General features: G+C 38.1%; 1 protein-coding gene across 1 annotated transcript in view; it reads left to right on the top strand.

Annotated features, from left to right (window-relative positions):
* Positions 1 to 23,001, top strand: part of Ank3 (ankyrin 3) — a 258,674-nt gene that overhangs the window by 180,358 nt on the left and 55,315 nt on the right. The window contains exons 27-30 of the mRNA XM_090346380.1: positions 13,610 to 13,716; positions 18,832 to 19,056; positions 19,565 to 19,663; positions 21,908 to 22,062. Of these exons, the coding sequence (XP_090202506.1) occupies positions 13,610 to 13,716; positions 18,832 to 19,056; positions 19,565 to 19,663; positions 21,908 to 22,062 (586 nt within the window). The remainder of the gene's footprint in view (positions 1 to 13,609; positions 13,717 to 18,831; positions 19,057 to 19,564; positions 19,664 to 21,907; positions 22,063 to 23,001) is intronic.

Genomic DNA, 23,001 nt, shown 5'->3' with positions numbered 1-23,001 from the left:
AATTCTTTTTTTTTTTTTTTGCAGTAGATGAGAAGTTGAGAAGTTGTTACAAGACTAAAGGATGTGTGTACTATACTCTGAACTTTGAACAGGACTCCTCAGAGTTAAAGATAAAAGAGCAGGAATCATAAGAGAGAGAGGCTTTTCCTGCTTTCTTTCGGCTTTCTGCTGATGGCAATGCCAGGGTCTGATCATCTCCCTTCCCATGTCTCAGTCAAGGTCGAGGACTAGAAGGGGTGGAAGTCAGCCCTTTCCTCCAAGAGGGATACCACCCTGGCCAACCATTTATTTCCTGGTTTATGGGAATATTTAAAAAGTGAAACTCGCACCAGTCTGTGAGACTCAAATTTGAGACTTGGTGTCTGCCTTTGAGGTAGCTAAGCTGTAAAGAGGTGGAAGTAGAACTGGAAGTGGAACATGAACACAGATGATTGCTTTTGTCCTGTGAGCATCATCTGGATACAGCCATGCCTAAAATGAGCACTATCCAGACTTTCTTGCCCTTCATACCAGTGATTGAGTTTTTATCTCCCTCATCTTGGTTTACTGTGAGTTTCTGCCCTTACTATTATGCTGGCTTTGGTGGTAGTGTAATTTGTCATGAACTGCCACATAGACATACTGTCTTCTAGCATCTTTAGTGCACCTAACCTTGAGATTGTATGATTTGATGCTTTGTTGTTGTTAGTTTGTAATACTGAGGATTTGAACTCAAGGCCTCAGGCTTACTAAGCAAGCGCTATGCCCTCATTCTTATGTTTTCTCTCTAGAAAGAAATCTAATTTTAGTGAAATAAGAAAGAAAATGAACTTGAGTGCGTTTATATACATATATATTGCTAATTCCATAGAAAAATAAATTTGAAAGGAATCTTCTGCCAATTAAGTTCTATGAGGTGAACATCTTACATTTCCTTGTATTGATTTAGGTGCAGATTTATCCATGACAAGAGAAACAGGGCTTCCTGGCCTGTACTGCTTTCCTTCTTGCAGTCTTTATGTTTCAAACCAGATTTGTCCACATGATTTTTGCCAAAAGCAAAGAAGGTCAGGCCTTCAAAGAGTGACCAAACTGGAAGGTTTAATTAAAGTATTATAGAAATAGTTACATCACTGTTTGTTGATTGTAGAGCTCATTCTGAGAATGTTACTGAAGGCCTCTTGGTAGTCACCAGATAGAAGCATGCACACCATTGTCTTTGTGTACCCTATTGTAGGCCTTTTCACTTATCTCATGGCCTGACTTGTGATCCTTCTTTCTTGCCCTCCCTCCTTCCCTCCCTTCTTCCCTCCTTTTTCCCCTCCTTTATTTCCTTCCTCTTTCCTCCTTCCCTCATTCCCTCCTCCCCCCTCTCTTTTTCTCTTCCTCTCTCTCTTCTTTTTTTCTCTTTTTTTGGCCGGTACTCGAGTTTGAACACAGGACTCTCCTACTTGAATCATACCTCCAGCTTTTTTGTTCCTATTTTTCACAGGTGTTCTTATACTTTTTCCTGGGATTAGCCTCAGATAAGGACCAGCCTCATCCTATATCCTCCTAACTGCATCTTCTACATAGCTGAGATTACAGACATGCACTGTTCACACCTAACACCTGAGGTTGAAGGGATTGTTATAGACTGCTATGTTCTTCTAGTTGATTTATTAGCAAGTGGTATGCAAACTAGAGAGTCCTTCAGCAGAAACCACTTATTTGCGCTTTCAAGATCTGTTTTCTGTTACCTCAGTAATAGAGGAGGAGAAAGAATCCTTAATTCAAAAGACCTATTATGCTAATAGATTTTTCGGTTCTGCTTTCCACTCCATTCCACCACCCCCACCCCCACCCCTACCTTCACCACACACCCATACACTGACTTGTCTATTTCTTTCCCTTGTGCAAAATCTAAACTGGTCCTAAAATGTTCGAGGTGGCAAAAGGTAGCCAGCCCCAGTTTGGGGTTAAAGATTTGCCAAAGATAGTCCCCAGGAAGATAAGCACCTCTGACTAGTGACATTTAATATGCTGCTTTCTCTTCAAAGTGCATTGCCAGCATTACTCAGACACATTTAACACCTTGCAAAGATTGGACCACAAGATTACAGAATTGTTTTTTTCTTAAGGTAGAGAGGTTGGTATTGTGAGTTACTTATGGTAGTGCAATTAGGTTAGCCTTCTAAGCTTGGTGACATTCTCAGCTTCCAGGTTGACCTTTATTCACTTTCTTCTATTGACATTCTTGGATAAATTAACTTGAAATGAATCAAGAATTTTGGAAATTCCCCAAAACCAAGCTTTGCAATAGTTTTTTTTTAGACTAGTCTCAAAATAAATGTTAAAAGCAAGCATAGTTGCTTTTTTCCTATTTGTAAAGAACTTTAGAGAAACAAGAAAGGACTTGCTTTCCTTGTTAGTGTAACCTCTTTATTTTATTGTTTGATTCCAGTTCTCTTTTTTGGGATTCAATTCTTTAGAAGAATGTTGGTGAATAGCTGTGCTGAATGTCTAAAAATGGCACTAATACGCGGGTAGTCATTTACCTTTCACTTGACACACACTGTTGAGCTTAATACTTCTTAGTATCTGCCATATTTTTTCATATATTTTTATTGTAATTAATAGAAGGGTTACATTATATTCACCAGATAGAAGGTGCATTACTTCACAAACATTGATACTTTTTCTCAAGTCTTGGTCCCCATTTCCCTCCCCTCACCCCCACCCCCCATCTTGCTTTCCCACCTTCTCTATCTTTCAAATAACCAAATAAGCATATATACAATATATCAGATAACAAGGTAAAATTCTGTGAAAATATGAGATAACCAAGGGACAGCAAAAGAGATGAGAGATAACATAGTACATTAAGGACAACAATCACTCATTATATGGCTTTGGTTTCTATATCCTGGAGGTCCTTTCATTTAGCATCATACTATATGGCCTTATGTATCTAGGTTCTGTTCTATTGTAAATCTCTTCTAGGAGAGCCCAAGGTTTCTACTGATTATGGCAAATGAGGGAAACCATTGAGCCTATGTTCCTTTGAGTCTAGCTTACTTCACTTAATATGATTTTTTTCTAAGTCTTTCCATTCCCTTACAAATGGGGTGATGTCATTCTTTCTGACAGCAGCATAGAATCCATTGTGTATAAATACCACATCTTATTAATCCACTCATCAACTGGTTTCATATCTTTGCTATGCCATATTTCAGTGAAAGACTCTTTTGTTTCATGTTCCAAGCCACTGTCTGATACAGTTATTATCATTGCCACCTTATAAATGAGTAAACTGGGACTGAGAAAAGCATGTAACTGCTCATAGCCACACAGAGGTTAGGTGGAAGAGCTGAAAATGGGGCTTAGGTCTGTCTGGGTGTGGAAATTCATGATATAATACCTACACACATTGATGGTTGAGACAGGAGGATCATGAATTCAAGGCCATCCTGAATTACAAATTGCAAGTCTATCTGAAAACATCGATTGGAGGTGGGGGAGGGAGGAAATGATTTTAAATCTAGTGGATACTTAAACTCCATCTCTTGCTCATCATTAAGCATTTAAACCACTTTAATAGGCAAAGAATGACAGATCTTAGAATCCACTAAATGGATTCATGTTTCTGTTCAATTGTTTTTACAGTACTCCAACTAAGGGCCTGTGCTTGCTAGGCTAGTGCTTTCCCACGAAGCTACCTTCACAGTCCCAAGAATCCCATATCTAGCCAGTATTTCCCATAGTAACAGCTCCATTTTGTTAATTTAGCCAGCTGCTCTGACCTCTCCCTGTGGCAGAATGTCTACTGTCTATTCTCCTCATGTTTACCCAGAGGGGTGCACCATTATGTAAATGTAAGGACTAAATTATCTTCAATTATTACCATCTAAAGTCATTAGACACTATTATAAGCATTATTTTCATTCACATAGCAACACACATTTTTCAGTTCATGTTCATAGTATTTAGGTCATTTCCTCGTCACAATGAATTTAGGCAGTTGATCTCTTATCTGTTACCCTGATACAGAAAAGGAGGTTCAGGGAATGTTTTGATCTGCTATTTATTGGTCTTTGGTGTCTCACACCCTAACTCAAACCTATGTTCCCTTATTCTTTGTATTTGTAAACTGATATCCACATGGGTTCCTCAGCTTTTGCCCTGTCCAGTTTGTGTTCCTAGGGTGGCATTATCCTTGCCACGCCTTTGGATTCTTGGGCTCTCAGGGCTGGTTGTGTCATTCAGCTATCACTCAACTAAATTGTGTTTACCGTTTTCCAGATTAGGTGTACTGTGTTTTGTGTGTAACCTGTTATGATGGGTGCTGTTAATATTTGCCTATCAAGGCTGGTTAATTTGAAGAACTACTTCTGCAGGCTCACAAAGGTGGTGACAGATAAGAAGTTTGGAGATTAAATTGTAGACCCTAACTGTGGTGGCCAATTACTGGGGGTTCACCATAACCTCAGAGATTCCTTAATATTAAAGCTAATTTAATCTTCTATTCTTTCCTCCTTTTCTCCCTCATCTTCTTTTCTTTACAAACACATTTCTTCCCCTACCTCTTCTTTCTGTGCTTAGACACTATTTCCAGACTTGAGAGCATCTGGGTGTGTTCTGGTTGTAAGGCCAGCATGTTTTTGCCCTCTTCTAATGAATAGGGTTAGTGAGAAACTATTTTAGGAAAGCATTAATCTCGTGAAGACAGTGATATCATCATTAGTCAGACCTTGGACTCTACTAAATAATTTTAATAGAATCCTTGACATCACTTTCAAGATGAAAAGGGGAGGTGCATATTCATATTACTCTTAACAGGGACATAAGAAGTCTTAGTGAGTCAACAAGATTTTTTTTTTTTTTTTTGCCAGTCCTGCACTTGAGCTCAGGGCCTGAGCACTGTCCTTGGGCTTTCTCAAGGCTAGAGCTCTACCACTTGAGTCACAGCACCACCTCTGTCTTTTTTATGCATGTGGTACCGAGGAATCAAACCTGGGTGCTTGTGTATGTATGCTAGGCAAGCACTCTACCATTTTGCCAAACTCCTGGTCCCAAGAACTTATTTGTATAATATGTTCTACTGAAGCTACCCAGGCTATGTGTTGGCCTTGTATGGCCAAATGACTGTAGTCTCTGATCTTCAATTGTCTCTCCTGTAAAAAAAAAATGAATATAATATCACTCCTGAGTGTAGCAAGTCCTGAGAATGCAACAAATGGATGTCACATACTCTTTGCCATTAAGTTGATGAAAGTTGCTAACAACAAAAAAAGTTAAATCCTTTATGAGTGACTAAATGAGACTTAGGTTAAAACAATTTTATTATTAAGGTGATGTAGAGAGGGGGTTACCATTTTGTAAGTCAAGCAATGAGTACATTTTTTGGGGGCAATGTCATCCACCTTTTTTTTTTTGCCAGTCCTGGGGCTTGAACTCAGGGCCTCGGCACTGTTTTTCGACACATTTTGCTGAAGACTTGTACTCTGCCACTGGAGCCACAACATCACCAGCTTTGTGTATGTGGTAGGAAGAATCGAATCCAGGAATTCATGCGTGCTAGGCAAGCACTCTATTACTAGGCCACACTCCCTGCCCCACCTGGGTTTAATAAGATACATTCTTACCTCTGGATGGGCACTATTAGTTAGCTATAAACATCCTCTGTACATAATTATAAAGGAGGCCCAGTGCTATGCATGGACCTGGAATATTTCTAGTTTTGCTATTTCTCGCTGTGGGTTATCATATCTTAATAGATTTTTTTTAAAATACATGAAAGTTAGCTAGAAAGGATTAAAAAGCTTAACACACATGAAGAGAGACCTCATTATAATCCCACGGCTACTGGGTATTAGTGCCAGAACTTGATGAACATTTGTTAATCCCCATACAAACCATTTCTCCCACTGGAAAGTGAGATGAGCCCCTCATGGTGGCACATGCATATAATCCCAGCTACATGAGAGGGAAAGTGCAGGAAGAGCTTTGAGACTAGTCAAGGCAAAAGTTATATGCCATCTCATCACAGAAACAGGTGATGCACACCTGTTGTCTTAGCTATGTGGGAAATATAGATAGAAAGTTTGTGATCTACATGATATTAAAATCTTATATTCTGAACCCACAATCCTCATTTACCACAAAATCTATTTCTCATTACACTCATTTAGACTATTTGTTTGGATTAGATGCTTATCATCAGGTTTACCATGAAATCATTGATATTATCCAAGATAATTTTATAAAGATCCATGGTGCTTTGTATTTAAGGACTCAATACTTGCTGTTCACATCCAATTATTTTTCTTCTTATATGCCTTTTAAAAAAAAAAAAAAAGTCATGGGCCTGGAGTTTGGCATAGTAGTAGAGTGCTTGCCTAGCATGTGTGAAGACCTGGGTTCGATTCCTTGGTACCACATACACAAAAAAAAGCCAGAAATGGTGCTGTGGCTCAAGTGACAGAGCACTAGCCCTGAGAAAGCCCAAAGATAGTGCTCAGGACAGGACTGGCAAAAAAAAAAAAAAAAAAAAAAAAAAGGTCATGGTCTAAAGCCAGCCCTGGCTAAAAGACAAGATCATATTTGAAAAATAACTAATAAAAAAGATCCATGTGACCCAAGAGGTAGACTGTCTGCCTACCAAGCACAATGCCAAGTTTAAACCACAGTAGTGCTAAAAAAAATAAATAAATTTGGGAGAGGGGGAGGAAATTATAATGCAATAATAGAAACATAGCTTAGTATCGCAAAGCCAGCAAGGGATGTTGGGGGAATCCCTAGAAGCCAGTAAATGAACAGTAAGAAAGATCAAGGGAGGAGCCTCTCCTATGTTGGGTTTGGGGGGCAGTGCTGGAAGGTCAGGTTGAAGCCCATGGTTAGGGGCTGAGTTGCCTTTCTACAATGGAAAGCCCAGGAATGGCCCACAAGGCTTCTCCACAAGTAAAAAAGACTATTTTCAAGTCTAAGTGGCACAGCTTCCAAACTGAGCTTTTCCATGAAGGATACCCCCACCTTGCTGCACCCCCACCTTAGGAGTCAGGGCTAGTTCATCTTTAGCCATCATCATATTTGGTGCCCTTGTTATTTATTTTATTTTTTGCCAGTCCTGGGGCTTGAACTCAGGGCCTGAGCACTATCCTTGGACACTATTTGCTCAAGGTGAGGGCTCTGCCTCTTGAGCCACAGCTCTACTTACAGTTTTTTCTGTGTATGTGGTACGTAGAAATGGAACCCAGGGCTTTGTGCATGCTAGGCAAGCACTCTACCACTAGGCTTCGCTCCTGGCCCCAACCTTCGTTATTTTCAATGGCCATTTCTTCAGTAACATAATGGAAGGAAGGTTTTTCTTTGGTCCCATGGTGCCTTGCACAGTAATGAGTCTGAACATTTTGAAAAACATTGTTGAAACTAAAGGAGCTGAAATTTCCTCTTTCAGTTTTAAGCAAACTCTGATCTGGACTAACTATTAGGAGATAAAGTTGGGAAGGAAATCATCTCTAAAACCAAAGGTTTAGTTGGGTATAATATTTTGTGCTTAGGGAGCTGTGCTGTCAGACGAGTATTTTGTGGATCTGTATTGAAGTTACTCAGAGTTAGTTAGGGCCCCGAATAAAACTGATCAGCAAATCTCCCTGAAGGAAAATACATTTATGTTTTATGTTTGGGACATATATTAAAACATCTAGCTCTTTGATTTGATCGAGTATGGCATTGTTTACTTATGAAGATTCTCCTGTAAGTCACAAAAAGTAGCAAGAGGGAAAGATGAAAGAAAAGACTCAAAGAGGTATAGACTCCAGTGTGCTGGCACGTACAGTCAGCCCTGGTAAATATTACATGATGATGATGATACCTTTTTGTGTGATATAATTCATTGTGTCAATAATTGATGTCATCAGTGTGTGCTTCCATGAGTATCAAAGGTATAACTTACTGTAATTAACAAAGAGGGAAATGATATTATTTATTTATCAAACTTTTAGAAAAATGTTTTTTAAATATATCCTTAGGCCTCAAATGTAAAAATTTAGTTTTTGTCCATGATCATCATTATCGCCAATACATACATACACACACATACATGCATGCATGCACACATACATACATACGGTTGCAGCATTGCTTTGTAGTCAGTGTTTTGCCCTAGTGTGAAAGTCAGTTTAATCTCCAAAAGTCAGTATAAATAATTGGTAAACAAAGCCAGCCTGAAACTCACATCTTACCTTTCAGCTTAACTCAGTATTTGAGAGCTTTCTGAAGACCTCTTTGGAGGAGACGGTCTTAGTTCTGTGGACTCCTATTGAACTCTTTCTTATTGATTGATTGATTTTATTATCTTTAGTTGTACAAGGGGGCTTCCATACAGCATGTCACTTTCTGAATACAGTGGCTCTGGATCAGTGTTACCCTTCTACCTTTCTCCCCATTCTCTCCCAACTCCACCTATCAACTTAAGTTACTTAGTTCCATTTTCACATAGTATGGCTGTACAACTCACCCTTTCTCTCTCTCCATTCATTTTTCTCTCCCTCCCTTGACCGCCCCTCTACCCCCATCCCCTCCCTCCCCCCAAGCTTCAAATTACATGTGTTTCAGCTTCCTGATCCTATTAGACTCTTGAGTGCACACTACTGGATGGGTCTTTTCTCATTAAATACTGAGAAAACTACCCTTTATTTTTTTCCTTTTTTTAGGACCTAAGGTGGTGACATATATAACTGTGTTAAAAATTATTATTATTATTATTATTATTATTATTATTAATGCCACTCCTGGGCTTGAGCTCAGGGCCTGAGCACTGTCCTTGGACTTTCTCAAGGCTAGAGCTTTACCACTTGAGCCTCAGTACCACTTCCAGCATTTTTCTATGTATGTGGTACCAAGGAATTGAACCCGGGTCTTCATGCATGCTAGGCGAGCACTCTACCACTAGAACAAACTCCTGGCCCCATTGAATCTGATTCTCAGGCAATCTTTTAAAATTTGTATACTTTGGATTTTTTTAAAATTTAGGTTTTATTTCCATAGTTTAATAGATAAGAAATTAGAGCTTTCTAGTATACTTTGAGGAAAATCTTCTCTGCCATGTCTACCCTCAATTTGTCCTTTCAGACACAAGTCCTTATAATATGTTTTGAATGATTTTTTTTACTGTTTGTTTTCTATGCCTCTAAGTAATATATATTACATATATACTGAAATATATATATTATATATATTATGTGTGATACATATACTACTAAGAGAAAGGGAGGGAGGAAGGGAGAGAGAGAGAGAGAGAGAGAGAGAGAGAGAGAGAGAGAGAGAGAGAGAGAGAGAGTGAGAGAGAGTGAGTGAGTGTGTGTCTTGGCTTTTCTTCATTTCTGGGATGATTTTATTGACTTCTTCAGACAAAAGATGAGACTTTCAATTATTTTCATACCTCTCTTCTCCCATACACATTCCCATCCTTCTAGTTCCAAAAAGTCATATTGATTGTGCTTGTGTCATTACTTCTTGCTTGTATTTTTATACCCATATAAATGCTAGCCATGGAAATGGTATATGTCTGTCATTGCTTTTCTTCTTTAGTACATTGATATTTTTCCATAGAATTTTGCCTTTTGCCTCATGGTCTTTGCACACATCACTAGTGCAATCCACAGATCCTTCCCCATTTTTTTCTGTGGATGATAGGGCTTGAATTTGGGCTGGGCACTATCCCTGAGCTCTTCAGCTCAAGGCTACTGCCCTACCCTTGAGCCAAGCCCCACTTCCCATTTTCTACAGGTTAATTGGAATCTTAGGTCCTTTTGACATGGGTTGACTTTGAACCTTGATCCTCAGATCTCAGCCTCCTGAGTAGCTAGGACTACAGGAGGGAGCCACTGGGCCCGGCCTTCCCAATTATGCCCTCTACACTTTAGAGCAGGATTTTTTGCTTGTTGTAAGTATGGAGCTCAAGCTCAGAGCCTCAAGCTCTTTCTAGGCTTTCTTGCTCATAGCTGCCACTCTACCACTTGAGCTGTACTTCTATTCTGGTATTTTGCTGGGTAATTGGAGATAGAATCTCTTGGATTTTTACACCTGTGGTACTTTAATCTTTGATCATCCAGATCTCAGCCTCCTAGGAAGCTAGGATTATAGACCTGACCTACCTCAGTACCTAACCACCCACTGGATATTTTAGTAGTAAGATGGGCTTTTCTTTCCACTTGTCAGGCCACTTGCCACTTGAAGCTCCAATGCTCAGAACCCCTTCTTGGGTCTTTCTTCATCACTGTGAATTGCCTGTCTTTTCTTCCAAGCCTGCTTTCTTTTGGTTTAATTCTCCAATTTTGTCGCATACATTTTCCAGTAGTTCTCATGATGATTTTTTTTTAAAGGAATCTAGATTGCCAGGCATCAGTGGCTCACACCCATAATCCTAACTACTCAGGAGGTTGAGATCTGAGGATTGAGGTTCAAAGCCAGCCTGAGCATTAAAGACGAGAGACTTTTACCTCCAATTAACCACCAGAAAACCAGAAGTGGCTTGTGGCTCAAGTGGTAGAGCATAGCCTTGAGATGAAGAGCTCAGGGACAGCGCCCAGGACCAGAGTTCAAGTCCTATGACCAACAACAAAAACAAAAAAGCTAGCTAGACAGATGACAGATACATGATAAATTATGTATAAATGTAATATATGTGTATATATATGTGTGTATATTACATATATATGTATTTTTAATATTCTATTTGCACGTCTGCTTTGCCAGGTTTGAGTTTCAGATTGCTTCTTCAGACAACAGTGATAGAATTTCTACATTGTCTTTACAGTCAACTATTGTTCTTACCAGTGTGACAGAGATTCATATCTATGACTGCTTTTGTCTTCGGGGTCTGGAATTTCATGATGTATTGTAGTAGGATCTGGGATCATCACTTGGTTGCTTGCTCTGTGAACCTTCTGTTTGGGGAACTTGAGTCTTTAGCTCTGGGGAGAAGACAAGGATTCATACTTGAACCAATTTTCTCTCTTCCTTTTGTGTGTGTATGTGTGTGTGTGTCAGTAGGATTTGAACTCATAGCCTTGCACTTGCTAGGTAGGCATCTTACCACTTTAACTGCATCCCTTGCCCTTTTAGCTTTAGTTAGTTTTCCATTAGGGTCATACATGTATCCTTAGACAGAATTCTTTCTATGTATACTTTCAAAGTAACTGTGGGGTGACAGGTGTGAAGCACCACACCCAGCTTATCTATTTTTGAGATGAGTTCTCAAGTTCTTGTTGTTGTTGTTGTTGCCCAAACTGGCCTAGAATCACAATCCTCCTGATCTTTGCCTCCCAAGCAGTTAGGGTAATAGATGGGAACAAGCACATCTGATCTCAACTCTATATACTAATGAAAACATACAACATTTTCCTAAAAAGTCCAATCACTCCATTTTTCTCTATATGCTCATTTATTTTATTCTTATTAAATTAGGTGCTTTTCTCAGCGGTCTTGTGGCTGGTGGCTGTCTGTTCACTGACGAACTTGGTAGAAGTCTTCTGCAAGGTGTAAAGCTAGGTAGCCATGATTTTCGCTGAAGTAATGAGCCTAGGCAATTCCATTTGGAAAGTCAGAATCATCTGAGACTTCCTATTTTTTGCCTAGAACGTCTATATCCCTGTCTGTGACTAAGAAGCTAGGAAAACAAGCCATGTAGGGGTCTGAACATTCCATCAAACTTCCAGTTAATTCCCATTTTCAGTAGGTATCTCTGCCTTATTAGTCTTCTGCCTCTGGTTTTGTCATCTCCCCTGAGAGCCCAGTTACACCATGTTAACAGCTTTCTTTGTGCTCCATATGTCTTAAGCCCTGTTTTCTGTATTTTCATCTTCCTCTCATTTTGTATTATTTTTCCATTAATGGTTCCAATTTACAAACCCTGTTTCTCATTGTAGGATAAGAACAGATATTATATTCAGACCTTTGATTCTTTTATGTGTATATTCTAGAGTTCTGTTGAATCCCAAACTTTTTATTTTCCCTGTTTTTTTCTTCCCTCTGTTTTAACAAAAAAAAATCAGTTATTACAAAGTCTTTACTAGCTATCCTTTGAAGTTCTGATGACCTGTGGGTCTGTTTACAGTCTCTCTCTGGTTCCATTGTTGTTGTTATTGCTGTTGTTTCTCTCCTCTTTGGTTTTGTTTACTGGGAAAGTTTTCACTTTCTGCTGGACATATTATATGAGAAATTTACACATGATGATGACATATTTCTCTAGAGACATTTCACTGTAGAATTTGTTGAGATAAGACTGGTGGTTTGCAGTCCAGTAAAACTCAGACTCCTTCCTATTTGTCCTGGCTCTCCAGAATCCTTACCTGAAATCCTGATATGATCTTTTAAGTCCATGTGTTCTAAATTCTTAGACAATTTTTCTCATGAAACTGCTGTGAAAACCTCTACTATTCTTCATTGGAATGGTTTTAGTTGATCTTTCAGCTCCTTGTTCTACTTGGTCCCAGAATTCACTCATATAGAAAATGATGGTATGCTTATATAGCCACCTAAATATGTAGTAGAACCCTCCTGGTTTTCTGTTGCCCAGCAGTGGTCTCTATAGATAGAAAGCCCAAATTAGGGGGCCAGGAGTGTGACATAATGGTAGAGTGCTTACATAGCATGCACAAATTCCTGGGTTCAAGTCGTTGGTACCACATACAAAGAAAAAGCCAAAAGTGGTACTTTGACTCAAGTGGTATAGCTGTGAGAAAGCTCAAGAACAGTGCCCAGGCCCTGAGTTTAAGCCCCAGGATTGGCTAGAAAAGAAATTATTACACTATCAACTGATAAGTGCCTTCAAGTTTGAAATGATGGCGGAATCAGCCAGATGCCAGATGTAGCTCTGTTAGCTATTAGCAATTCTCAGCTGCCCTGAACTGCATTCACCAATAATGTCTTTATTTATCTGGTTTTCTTGGCTGTAGCATTGGACTGTCATTCTTGGAATTAGAAGTTGTTGTATCGATACAGAAGTTAAACTTTTTTATTTTGAGAATTGAACTTACATGTCATTATAGGAATCATTGGCCTGTGTCAAAGTACATAAAACTATTGAAATTAGTTCTGTCCTATATCTTTTTATGAGGATGGGGATTGAGGGGAGTTGGGAGGCTGGGCGCTCTTCCTGAGCTCTTTTTGGTCAAACTAGTACTTTACCACTTTGAGTCACAGGGCCACTTCTGGTTTTCTGGTGGTTAATTGGAGCATAAGGGTCTCATGGACTTTCCTACTCAGTCTGGTTTTGAACTGTAATCCTCAGATCTCAGCCTTCTGAGTAACATGATTACAAGCATGAGCCACCAGTACTTGGCTTGTCATAGTCTTTTTACTATGCCAATTCCCCTATGGTGCTAACATATCCAAATATAACACAGTGGATCAATAGTCTTTACCCTCAAACTTTAATGTAGACCCATCAAAAAGAATTAATTTTTCTTTTCATGTGAGTGTTAAGTCTGTCTGGACTTGCTAAGAAATAAGTATCCAAATCTATCTAACACACTGAGAAAAAAGTATCTAAATCAATTTGAACTTAGAAATCCAAAATATGCTTTGTAGGTATAGGGAATGCCCCTTTTGCGTGAGCTGTTGACATAATGTACTGTTTCTTTTACAGCATCTCACATTCACAAGGGAATGTGATTCCGATTCTCTGAGGCACTACAGCTGGGCTGCGGACACCCTGGACAATGTAAACCTTGTCTCGAGCCCCGTTCATTCAGGGTAAGTAATCTCAGTGTCTCCTGTATCCTCCTAAGTAAGCAGTGCATTTGTTATTATTCTAACAAGTTTCATAATGGCATATTCATATATGAAATACATACTCATTAGTGACTATATGTAACATGCATGCATTTGTAAGTCATTTGATAAACATTTTAAGGCAAATTGATATAGTCCTGAAGGGGAAAAAATAACAATGTGACAAAACTTCTTACTTAATCTGATGTTTAAATCATTCATTTTCCTTTTCAGTTAAAAGTGAAACATATTTTTCTTCACATTGCTAGTCAAATGAAGCTCTTTCCTTCCTAATAAAAATTTAAGTATGTAATAATTCCTATTCATATCTCACCTAAGTTGTGTTCTACAAGAATTTCATGCAGACATTTAGCTTTGAATTGAAAAAACAGTGCCTTCATCTTTTTCTCACTGGGAATCAGTCTTTTATTTGATAAATGATTTGTTTTGTATGATTATCCTTTAAGAAAAAAAAATAATCACTGAATTTAAAAGGAAGCTGAAATCTAAAAACCATGATTCGAAGCCAGTCTAGACAGGAAGGTCCATGAGACTCTTACCTCCAATAAACTGTCAAAAAGCCAGGAGTGGAACTGTGGCTCAAGTGGTAAAGTGCTAGTTGTGAGCTAAAAAAGCTCAGGCCCTGAGTTAAAGTCCGAGGACACATACACACTTACCTTCCCAGTGACAGCTGGTTCCCCTACATTACTAAAATTAAACTGTATTAAGTTATAAAGAGAAAAGAATGTTAGGCCCAGAGTTCAAGCCCACGAGAAAGAGAGAGGGGGTGGGGGAGGGAACCCACTTTTAAAAAGTTACTCTGCAGAGGGCTAGTGATACATTCCTCTAATCTTAGCTACTCAGGAGACTGAGATCTGAGGCTCAGGATTCAAAGGAAAATTCTGGAAGCAAAGTTCATAAGATGCTGCTTCTCAATTACCTGCATAAAGCCAGAAGTAGAGGCATAGTTCAAGTGGTAGAGCATCATCCTTGAGTGATAAAGCTCAGGGACAGTGCCAAGATCCAGAGTTTAAGCCCCCTGAACCATGGTATATATACAGCAATGCTTAGTAAAAATCGCATCAAAGAGGTTCACTTTGAATGACATGGTGAGACGTTGTATTCCTTACCTTCATTGTACAAATGATTAGTAGAGGTGAAAGAATAGAATCCTTCTGACCCCACAGTTCTGGAAGGGCTTCAGTGCAATGGCATTTAAATGGCAATAATGCACATTGAAGAGATTCATCAACTGTAAATCACATGGTGGTCTTCAGTGGTTTTAAAAATGCACTTAGAGAAATCCTTGAGTTACTCCAGTAATACTACTTTCAATGGTAGTTTTATATTGCATTACTATGCACTGAAATTGTTTTGTACAAACCCAAAGGAAAATCATCAGGTGTTTTTTGTCTTCTGTTTTGAGAAAGGAAATACAAAACCTTTGGGGGAAAATCTGGAAGACTGATGTGTCAAAAAGGGTTTGGAATCAGGTTTGATGAGTTGGTACTCTGAAGCTATCACTTTGTACTCTTCACACATGACAGAAATATTCTATCGGTTTATTCAGTAAATGGAGAAGTTGAGGAAAGATCATAAAATCAGAAAATTACTGTCCCATAAGCCCCTGAGGACAGGTGGCTTATGTCTGTAATAGCCACTCAGGAGCCTAAGATCTCGAGGATCATGGTTTCTCTCATCTCTTTTGCTGTCCCTTGGTTATCTCATATTGTTACAGCATTTCACCTTGTTATCTGATATATTGTATATATGATTATTTGAAATAAGATAGGGAAGGGGGGAAAAAGATGAGGGGCGGGGGTGGGGGGAGGGAAATGGGTACCAAGACATGAGAAAGGGTATCAATGTTTGTGAAGTAATTCACCTTCTATCTGGTGAATGTAATGTAACTCTTCTATTAATTACAAAAAAAAAAAAAAACCCAGGCACAAAAGTCTGTGACAGCCCGTGTCTAGAAAACTAGCCAAAATCCAGGATTGGAAGTGTGACTCAAGTAATAAAATGCTAGCTAAGCTACTAAGCCACAAAATGAGAGTGGGAGGTCCTGAATTCAAATCCTGAAAATGGAAAGAAAACAAACAATGGAAGGAAGGAAGGAAGGAAGGGAGGGAGGGAGCATTTAAAAAATTTAATTTGAAAATTAACTCCGCTCTCCTTAGAACTCCTGTTGATTATAGATGTGTACAACAGAACAAAGTAATGGTAGCTTTTTGTGCACATGGAAACACTACATAAATGTCAGCTCTTTGGAATAGATTATACAGCCACTTAAGGCTGTATAATACATTTCCAGATTTCCCCCACAAATGCCAAATGCCATGGTTTCATTTTCTGATGTTTTTTTTTTAATTTTCTTTGCGTGTCATTGACATTTTCTGTTGCTTGCTTCTAATTATCTTACATTAATTTCTCCCATTTGCTTTCAAATTATTTTGCAGCTATTCTTCTCCACTTCCTCAGTATGATTCAAGGTGATAACTGTGTATTTTATGTGAATCATCCTTTATTTTGTATTTTTAATTTATGTGACTTTATTTCACAGTTAGCTTGTGTCACTGTCTGTAGTGTACCAATGTTTGTCATCCTGCTTTTCACAAACTAGAAACTTCACATGTCAGTTTTAGGATCATTTGTAGAATTTATGTTGTAGTTTTGAATAGTAATAAGATCACTTTAATATGTTTCTATTCATTTCTATGATTGTATTGCACGAACTTTTTTGCACAGAATATGTAAGGAATGAGTTTGGAAAATAATCACTATATTCTACATTTTCTACTGTTATTGCAAAATGGGACCATCTTCTGTTTAATTCCACCTTTGCTCTTTCTGTTGGCACTGTGAAGTTGAGAACTTTGAAATGGTAAATGATTATTAGTGAACACCAGCCACGTACTCAGTGCTATGTAGAACATAGAGACAGAGATTGTTCACATTTATAACTGAAATCACTTGTTACATTTTGTACATTTGGTTTTGATATTCCTTGTAGCTAGGATATTTTAACTTTGATCCTAATGAACTTCTCATGGTACTTTCAGACTGTGCAGCTACAATCACTATATGTCTATGCCTCTCCACTCACCTATTAGTATTACTAACCTATGCAGTTTCTAAACACACATAAGTAGTTTTACTTGTGGATTTATTCATGCAACATCAGTGAGTGCTTATTATGTGCTGGAATTGTGTTTAGCCCTGACAGGTGAATAAGATAACCCTAATCTGAATGTCTGTCTAGATTGTTGAGACCCAACATTGCAAGCATTTCCCTCCCAGGAAAATCACTGTTATTTGTGGGTTTTTACCCCATTAATAGAACCAAAATTTTAAGCTCATTCTGTTTGAAGTCATTTTAAGCCATTCTGCTGCTATTATTCTTAATGACAGTTGATTTTAGTTATTAAATTCAGAGCAAAATCAGGTTTCATCTTAGGATTTTTTGTAACATTGTCTAATTGCCTTGAGTAGTAACTGAAAATAGTCAATTTATATATATATATTCATTACAGACATATATACACATATGTGCACATATCTTAGGAAATATGAGCAGGCCAGAGCAAGTTTAAGTGAGCATAGGAAAGAATTGATGTGAACACCAGATAAGTGAATAAGGATATCTTCCTTTCATTAAGGAGGATGTTGTCTTCTTGTTTCGGAGTTAATCTTACCTTCTTACCTGTAATACCATGGAACTCTCAGTTTCTCATATACAATAAACCAAGCTAGAGCAAAAACTGTCAGATTTAAAAGTAAGCCAAGGGTGTGAAGGTGAGTCCATCTTACTCACAAGCAGAGTTAACTTCTGGAAAATATTTAGTCCCCAAACCATCCTCATCTTATCATCTCTCTCTGTGGGAGTTACAGGCTTTTTGTTTTGTTGAAGAAGTTGCTAGTTCACAGTCCCTCTTCAGAAAACAGTCCTCAGCTAGGAAGTCTGTGCAAGACCTTTGTATTTTCCTATAGGATGCTAGCACTGTTCTTAGATGAATAGTCAAGAATTTTGATGGATGGGATTCTTTTTCCAAAATACTTTCAAACTGAAAACAAGTTAGCAAGCATAACTATTTAGTACTGTCTCAGTAATAAATAGATTTACTAATGTGAAAATGAAGCTTAGAGGATGTAAGTTCTTCTTGACAGACTGACATGTGCAGCTGCTGTACTGTTTGCGCTCGTTCTCGTTCTGTAATGGTTGTAACTCTGCAACCATAGAGGGCCTGCTTATCATTCATGATTGGACATAAGATTCAAAATGCTTTTACTCAGGACACATTTTCCTTCTATTGCCTTATCTACATGTAGATGCATGTTTTTCTAATTAGTTTTCATATGCAGGCCAATGACTGAACTTATATACTTTAAGAGTTGGGTTCTAAAATAACTTCAGTTCTACTTCATGTATTGCTGTAGGAAATATTCAAATGTAAGTTATTTTAAATAGCCTTTGAGCCTATATTCATTCTGAAAAGAATCCCTTTCCATCAAAATTCTCTTAGCAAGTCTAGTCACCTTTGATTTTTATCTCCTGTTTCATCTTAGTATGACTTAAGTATCCCTTCATTTTATGAGTTGTATATGTGAAGATATACTGTGGAGTTTTCATCTTACTTGGGTGGAAGAAAGATTCTATAGTTAGTAGGTGGGGAGAAAAAAGCCTGATAGTTATAATGACTCCTCAAGATAACTCCACCATTCACCAGAGATGGTATTTGAGTTTTGTTTTAAACACATGAGGGTCCTTTTAATTACTAGTTTTAATTTTTATTAAAATTGAGAAACTCACCATTCCTTCCACATGCGCATCTGATAATTAGTATTGGGAAGATTAGTCTCTTAAAATGAAACTAAAATTAAATCACATTTCAGTTTTTGCCAAGTGCACCAGTTCAATGCACACCTGATATGACTCCACCGTATTTCCTTCCGATTTCTCTTTAATGAGAAAAAAAAAGGAAAAAGAAAAAGCTAGCTATGTTATCTATTACTTGAAACTCTTCATGTACAATTTCAAAACCTATAGACCAAGTCTCTCTGCTTCCCCTGATTTCGCATCTGATCCTCTCCCTGCAGGTTTCTGGTTAGCTTCATGGTGGATGCAAGAGGCGGCTCCATGCGAGGAAGCCGTCACCACGGGATGAGAATCATCATTCCTCCCCGAAAATGTACAGCCCCCACCCGAATCACCTGCCGTTTGGTAAAGAGACATAAACTGGCCAACCCACCCCCCATGGTGGAAGGAGAGGGATTAGCCAGTAGACTGGTAGAAATGGGTCCTGCAGGGGCACAATTTTTAGGGTAAGTGCTATTCATTTTCATCTTGGCCCTCTCATTACACCTTTGATTTTTCTTTATCCTCGTCAACTCAAGAAGCTAACTTTTAGAACAACTTAGTGGGTCCATTGTAAAAGGACACAAAGCAGTGTGATGCTGTGAAAGGCTAAGAGGCTGGCACTTCCCCTAATTCAATTTGCTGGTCAAAGCTTTTACTAACAAGAAGCATGTTCTCTGCTCAGCGAGTGCACGGAGCTCCACTGGGCCCCAGTGGAAGTCAAGGCACCATTCTGAGGGGGAAAACTACAGATGGTGGAGTTTCTGTCACTTCACTGAATCAATGGCTACTTTGGGGACATGTCCTTTTAAAGAGCATTTCCGGAACATAATCCATTGTGATGTGGTATTTTACGAGAAGACTTCATAATCTGAGGTGGCCACTTGGGTGGAGTCAGGCAGGCTCTGTCTGGACTGACAGTGTGTTCACGTTTCCCCTTCTTGTTTCTCTTCCTGCTGCATGGATGTTATTCAGTAAACTGCATCTTCCTACCAATCCTCCCCCTGTAAATGAGGGTGAGAGCTTGGTTAGCCGAATCCTGCAGCTTGGGCCTCAAGGAACAAAATTTATTGGGTAGGACTTTTATAGACAAGATACAGAATGTCTACAATTATTTTTTCCCATTTTCTTTTTTTTTCTGTCACACACATGGTCTTATTCTTGTCTTAAGTTTATATATTTTAATTATTAAGTTTTTTCTTTCTAAATGCTTTCAGTCGATGTGTGTCGCTGAAAGAAAAGAACTCATAGTGGCTTGACTTAATGTGACACTGCTATCTTGTGCTTTTCAAGCATGTGGAATTCACTGCAAGCGTTCTGCTTTCACAACTTTGTGCTTCTGTAAGCCTTCCTTTCATTTGAAAAGTTTCTGCAGTATATGATCTGTTTTCAAGCTAGATTGAGTTTTTAAGAGAAGGCATTTGCAGACTTTACATCAATATTGGCTATAAATGATAAATATATGTGTGTATATTTGTCTCTATGAATGATGAGATCTTTAAAAAGAAAATATTTATGCTATTCTGTAATTCCTTTGTGTGGGATGTAAGAAGAAAATGTCACCATGAAGTAAGATGATTTTGAAAAAAACAAAACAAAACAGGGGAATGCAAGATACTTACACATAAGTAGGTTACAGATAGAATATCCTGATAAATTGTTAAATTGTTTTATTTTTGTCTTGTTTGAGCTGAAATGTGTTGGTATCTGTTGTTTGTTGGCTTGTCTGTTTGATTGTTGTATGTGCCTGGCAGTTTGCATGAAGAAACTTGTTATGAAAAGTTATGCTTGGCTTTTCCTTCTCAAAGACCTTCTTCATATCTTCTCTCCAGTATCACTGAATGTCATACATCAAGCCACATACCTTAAATATTTGCAGAGACAGTATCTGAAATGGTAACCTGCAAAGATTGTATCTGATACTCAAAATATATAATATATATTATTTAATATTAAATTATAAGATATGGTTTAAAAATCATAAATTCCACCAGAATAACTTACTGATTGACATGTTGAACTGAAACCCCTTTGCATAACTACTTAAACAAACATCAAAAAAAAAAAACCTCTAACAACAAAAAAAAAGACATTGTTAGGGATAGATGCTTTTGTTTCTAACTATTAAAGAATAAAGGTGGTGTGAAAATTATCTTCATAATCCTAATTTAAGTGGCCTGCAATTAGTTTGCCAAAAGTAAAATTATCACTCCAAGTTATGATTATTTTATTGAGAAAAATTTTATAGGAAAAATTAAGTATTCAAATGATTTTATTTATGTCTTTGGGCTTCAAAATTGCTGTCCTTTTCTATATGTCCCTACATAAGACTCTCTCTTCTACTGAGGTGACTAAATCCACAGGTTCAGAAGTGAGATTCCATACAACCTCTGTAGGACAATAATGATACTGTCTACTTAAATGTCATCAACTAAAGCTGCACAATCCAACGATGTGAACTGTGTGTGATTGTGGTCTGCTTACTTCCATTCATCTTTTTTTTTTAGTCTTTTTATCCCTTTGCAAAATTTAAGGAAGTGATCACCCATGGCTTGATTGGCTGTCTCCAACTGGCACCCATTCTTTTGCATTTCTCTGCAAAAGGACACTGTCAAAACTGAATGTGTCTTTACATGACTATTTTAAAACAAGTGCTTTTTCAGAAAGTTCAACTATTCCTGTATAGATTATGTTAGACCTAGGAAATAAAGCTGCCCACTGCCTAGTCATCAATTGAAAATTGGAGAAACTGCTTTAACTACATACAGGCCACAGAAGTCATGGAAAATGACCTTTAGAGGGAGTGGGTTGTTTGTCTTGTTTTATTGTTGAAGGAAAAAAAAAATAGGGCATCTTTCCAATTAGGAAATTGACAGAATTTCTTTTTCTTTTCTTTTCTTTTTCTTTTTTCTTTTTTAAGAAGTGACTGTGTCCTTTTAAATCATTAGTGTTTTATATACTATATCTATTGGGTTTTTTTTTTTAAATGGAGTGACCTTTTTTCAAATGGCCTACTTCAATAACTTCTAACTTTTTAATTCAAATTTCTTACCTGTGCCAAATACTCTCTCCCTATTAAACCCAATGCCTAACATTGCTATACCTTCAAGAACTGTCTGGGAATGAATAATAGCATGTTATTGAGCTTCTAATATGTTATTATTAGCAAGTGATTCTGCAGCTTTGAAACCATTCCCAACATGAGTGGCACCTCTAATTTTCAAATTAATACCATTAACAAAACATTTTTTTAGTGTGATGCTGTAAATAATCTTTAACTTGGTATCAAAATAATGTGTTGTGTTTTTTTTTTTCCAGCCCTGTTATAGTGGAAATCCCTCATTTTGGTTCCATGAGAGGAAAAGAGAGAGAACTCATTGTTCTGCGAAGCGAAAATGGTGAAACATGGAAGGAACATCAGTTTGACAGTAAAAATGAAGACTTAGCAGAACTACTCAATGGCATGGATGAAGGTAATCAAGAAGAACCTTTAATACGAATGCTGGCAAAATAATTGTATTCAGTGAACCAGATTGAGTTCCATATATTCATATTTTAAGATGGGAACCTAAGATGCTCAGCATTTACTAGCAATTTCTTTATATCTAAGGTATGAAATTTTGTTCACTCAGTCTAGATAGGCAACAAAGAAACTTGATGGCTGGGTGCTGGTGGCTCACACCTGTAACCCTAGCTATTGAGGGGGTTGAGATCTGAGGATTGTGATTCAAAGCCAGTTAGGGCAAGAAAGTCCTCATCATTCTGATCTTCAGTTAACCATGAGAAAATCAGAAGTGGTACAGTGGCTCAAAGTAGTAGAGTACTAGCTTTGAGCTGAAGAGGTCAAGGAAAGGGCATATGCCTTTAGTTCAAGCCCCATGACTGACCAAAAAAAAAAAAATCTTGATGATTCTTTCAGATTTTTTGTTTGATTTTGGTATGTGTGTCCATCTGTCTACCCATCCTGAGTCATGAACTCAGGGCATGTCCCTATCCCTGAATTTTGTTGCTTAAGAAGTCACAGCTCAGGGCTGGGAGTTTGGCCTAGTGGTAGAGTGCCTGCCTAGCATGCATGAAGACCCAGGTTCGATTCCCCGGTACCACATACATAGAAAAGGCCAGAAATGGTGTTGTGGCTCAAGTGGTAGAGCACTCGCCTTGAGGAAAGCCCAAGGACAGTGCTCAGGCCCTGAGCTCAAGCCCAGTACTGGCAAAAAAAAAAAAAAAAAGTCACATCCCCACATCCAACTTTTTGGTGGTTAATTCAAAATAAGAGTTTCATGGATCTTCATGCATACCTGAGCTGGTTTCTAACTGCAGTCTTTAGATGTTAGCCTCCTAAATAGCTAGGATTACAGATGTGAGCCACTGGCACCAGGCCATTCTTTCAGTTTTTAATCAATCAATCTTAC

Source organism: Megascapheus bottae, chromosome 15 (genome assembly GCF_031878675.1).
Source record: "Megascapheus bottae isolate mThoBot1 chromosome 15, mThoBot2.hap1, whole genome shotgun sequence".
Lineage (NCBI taxonomy): Eukaryota > Metazoa > Chordata > Mammalia > Rodentia > Geomyidae > Megascapheus > Megascapheus bottae.
Note: the sequence above shows the minus strand (reverse complement) of the source record. Positions and strands in the feature narration are given on the sequence as shown.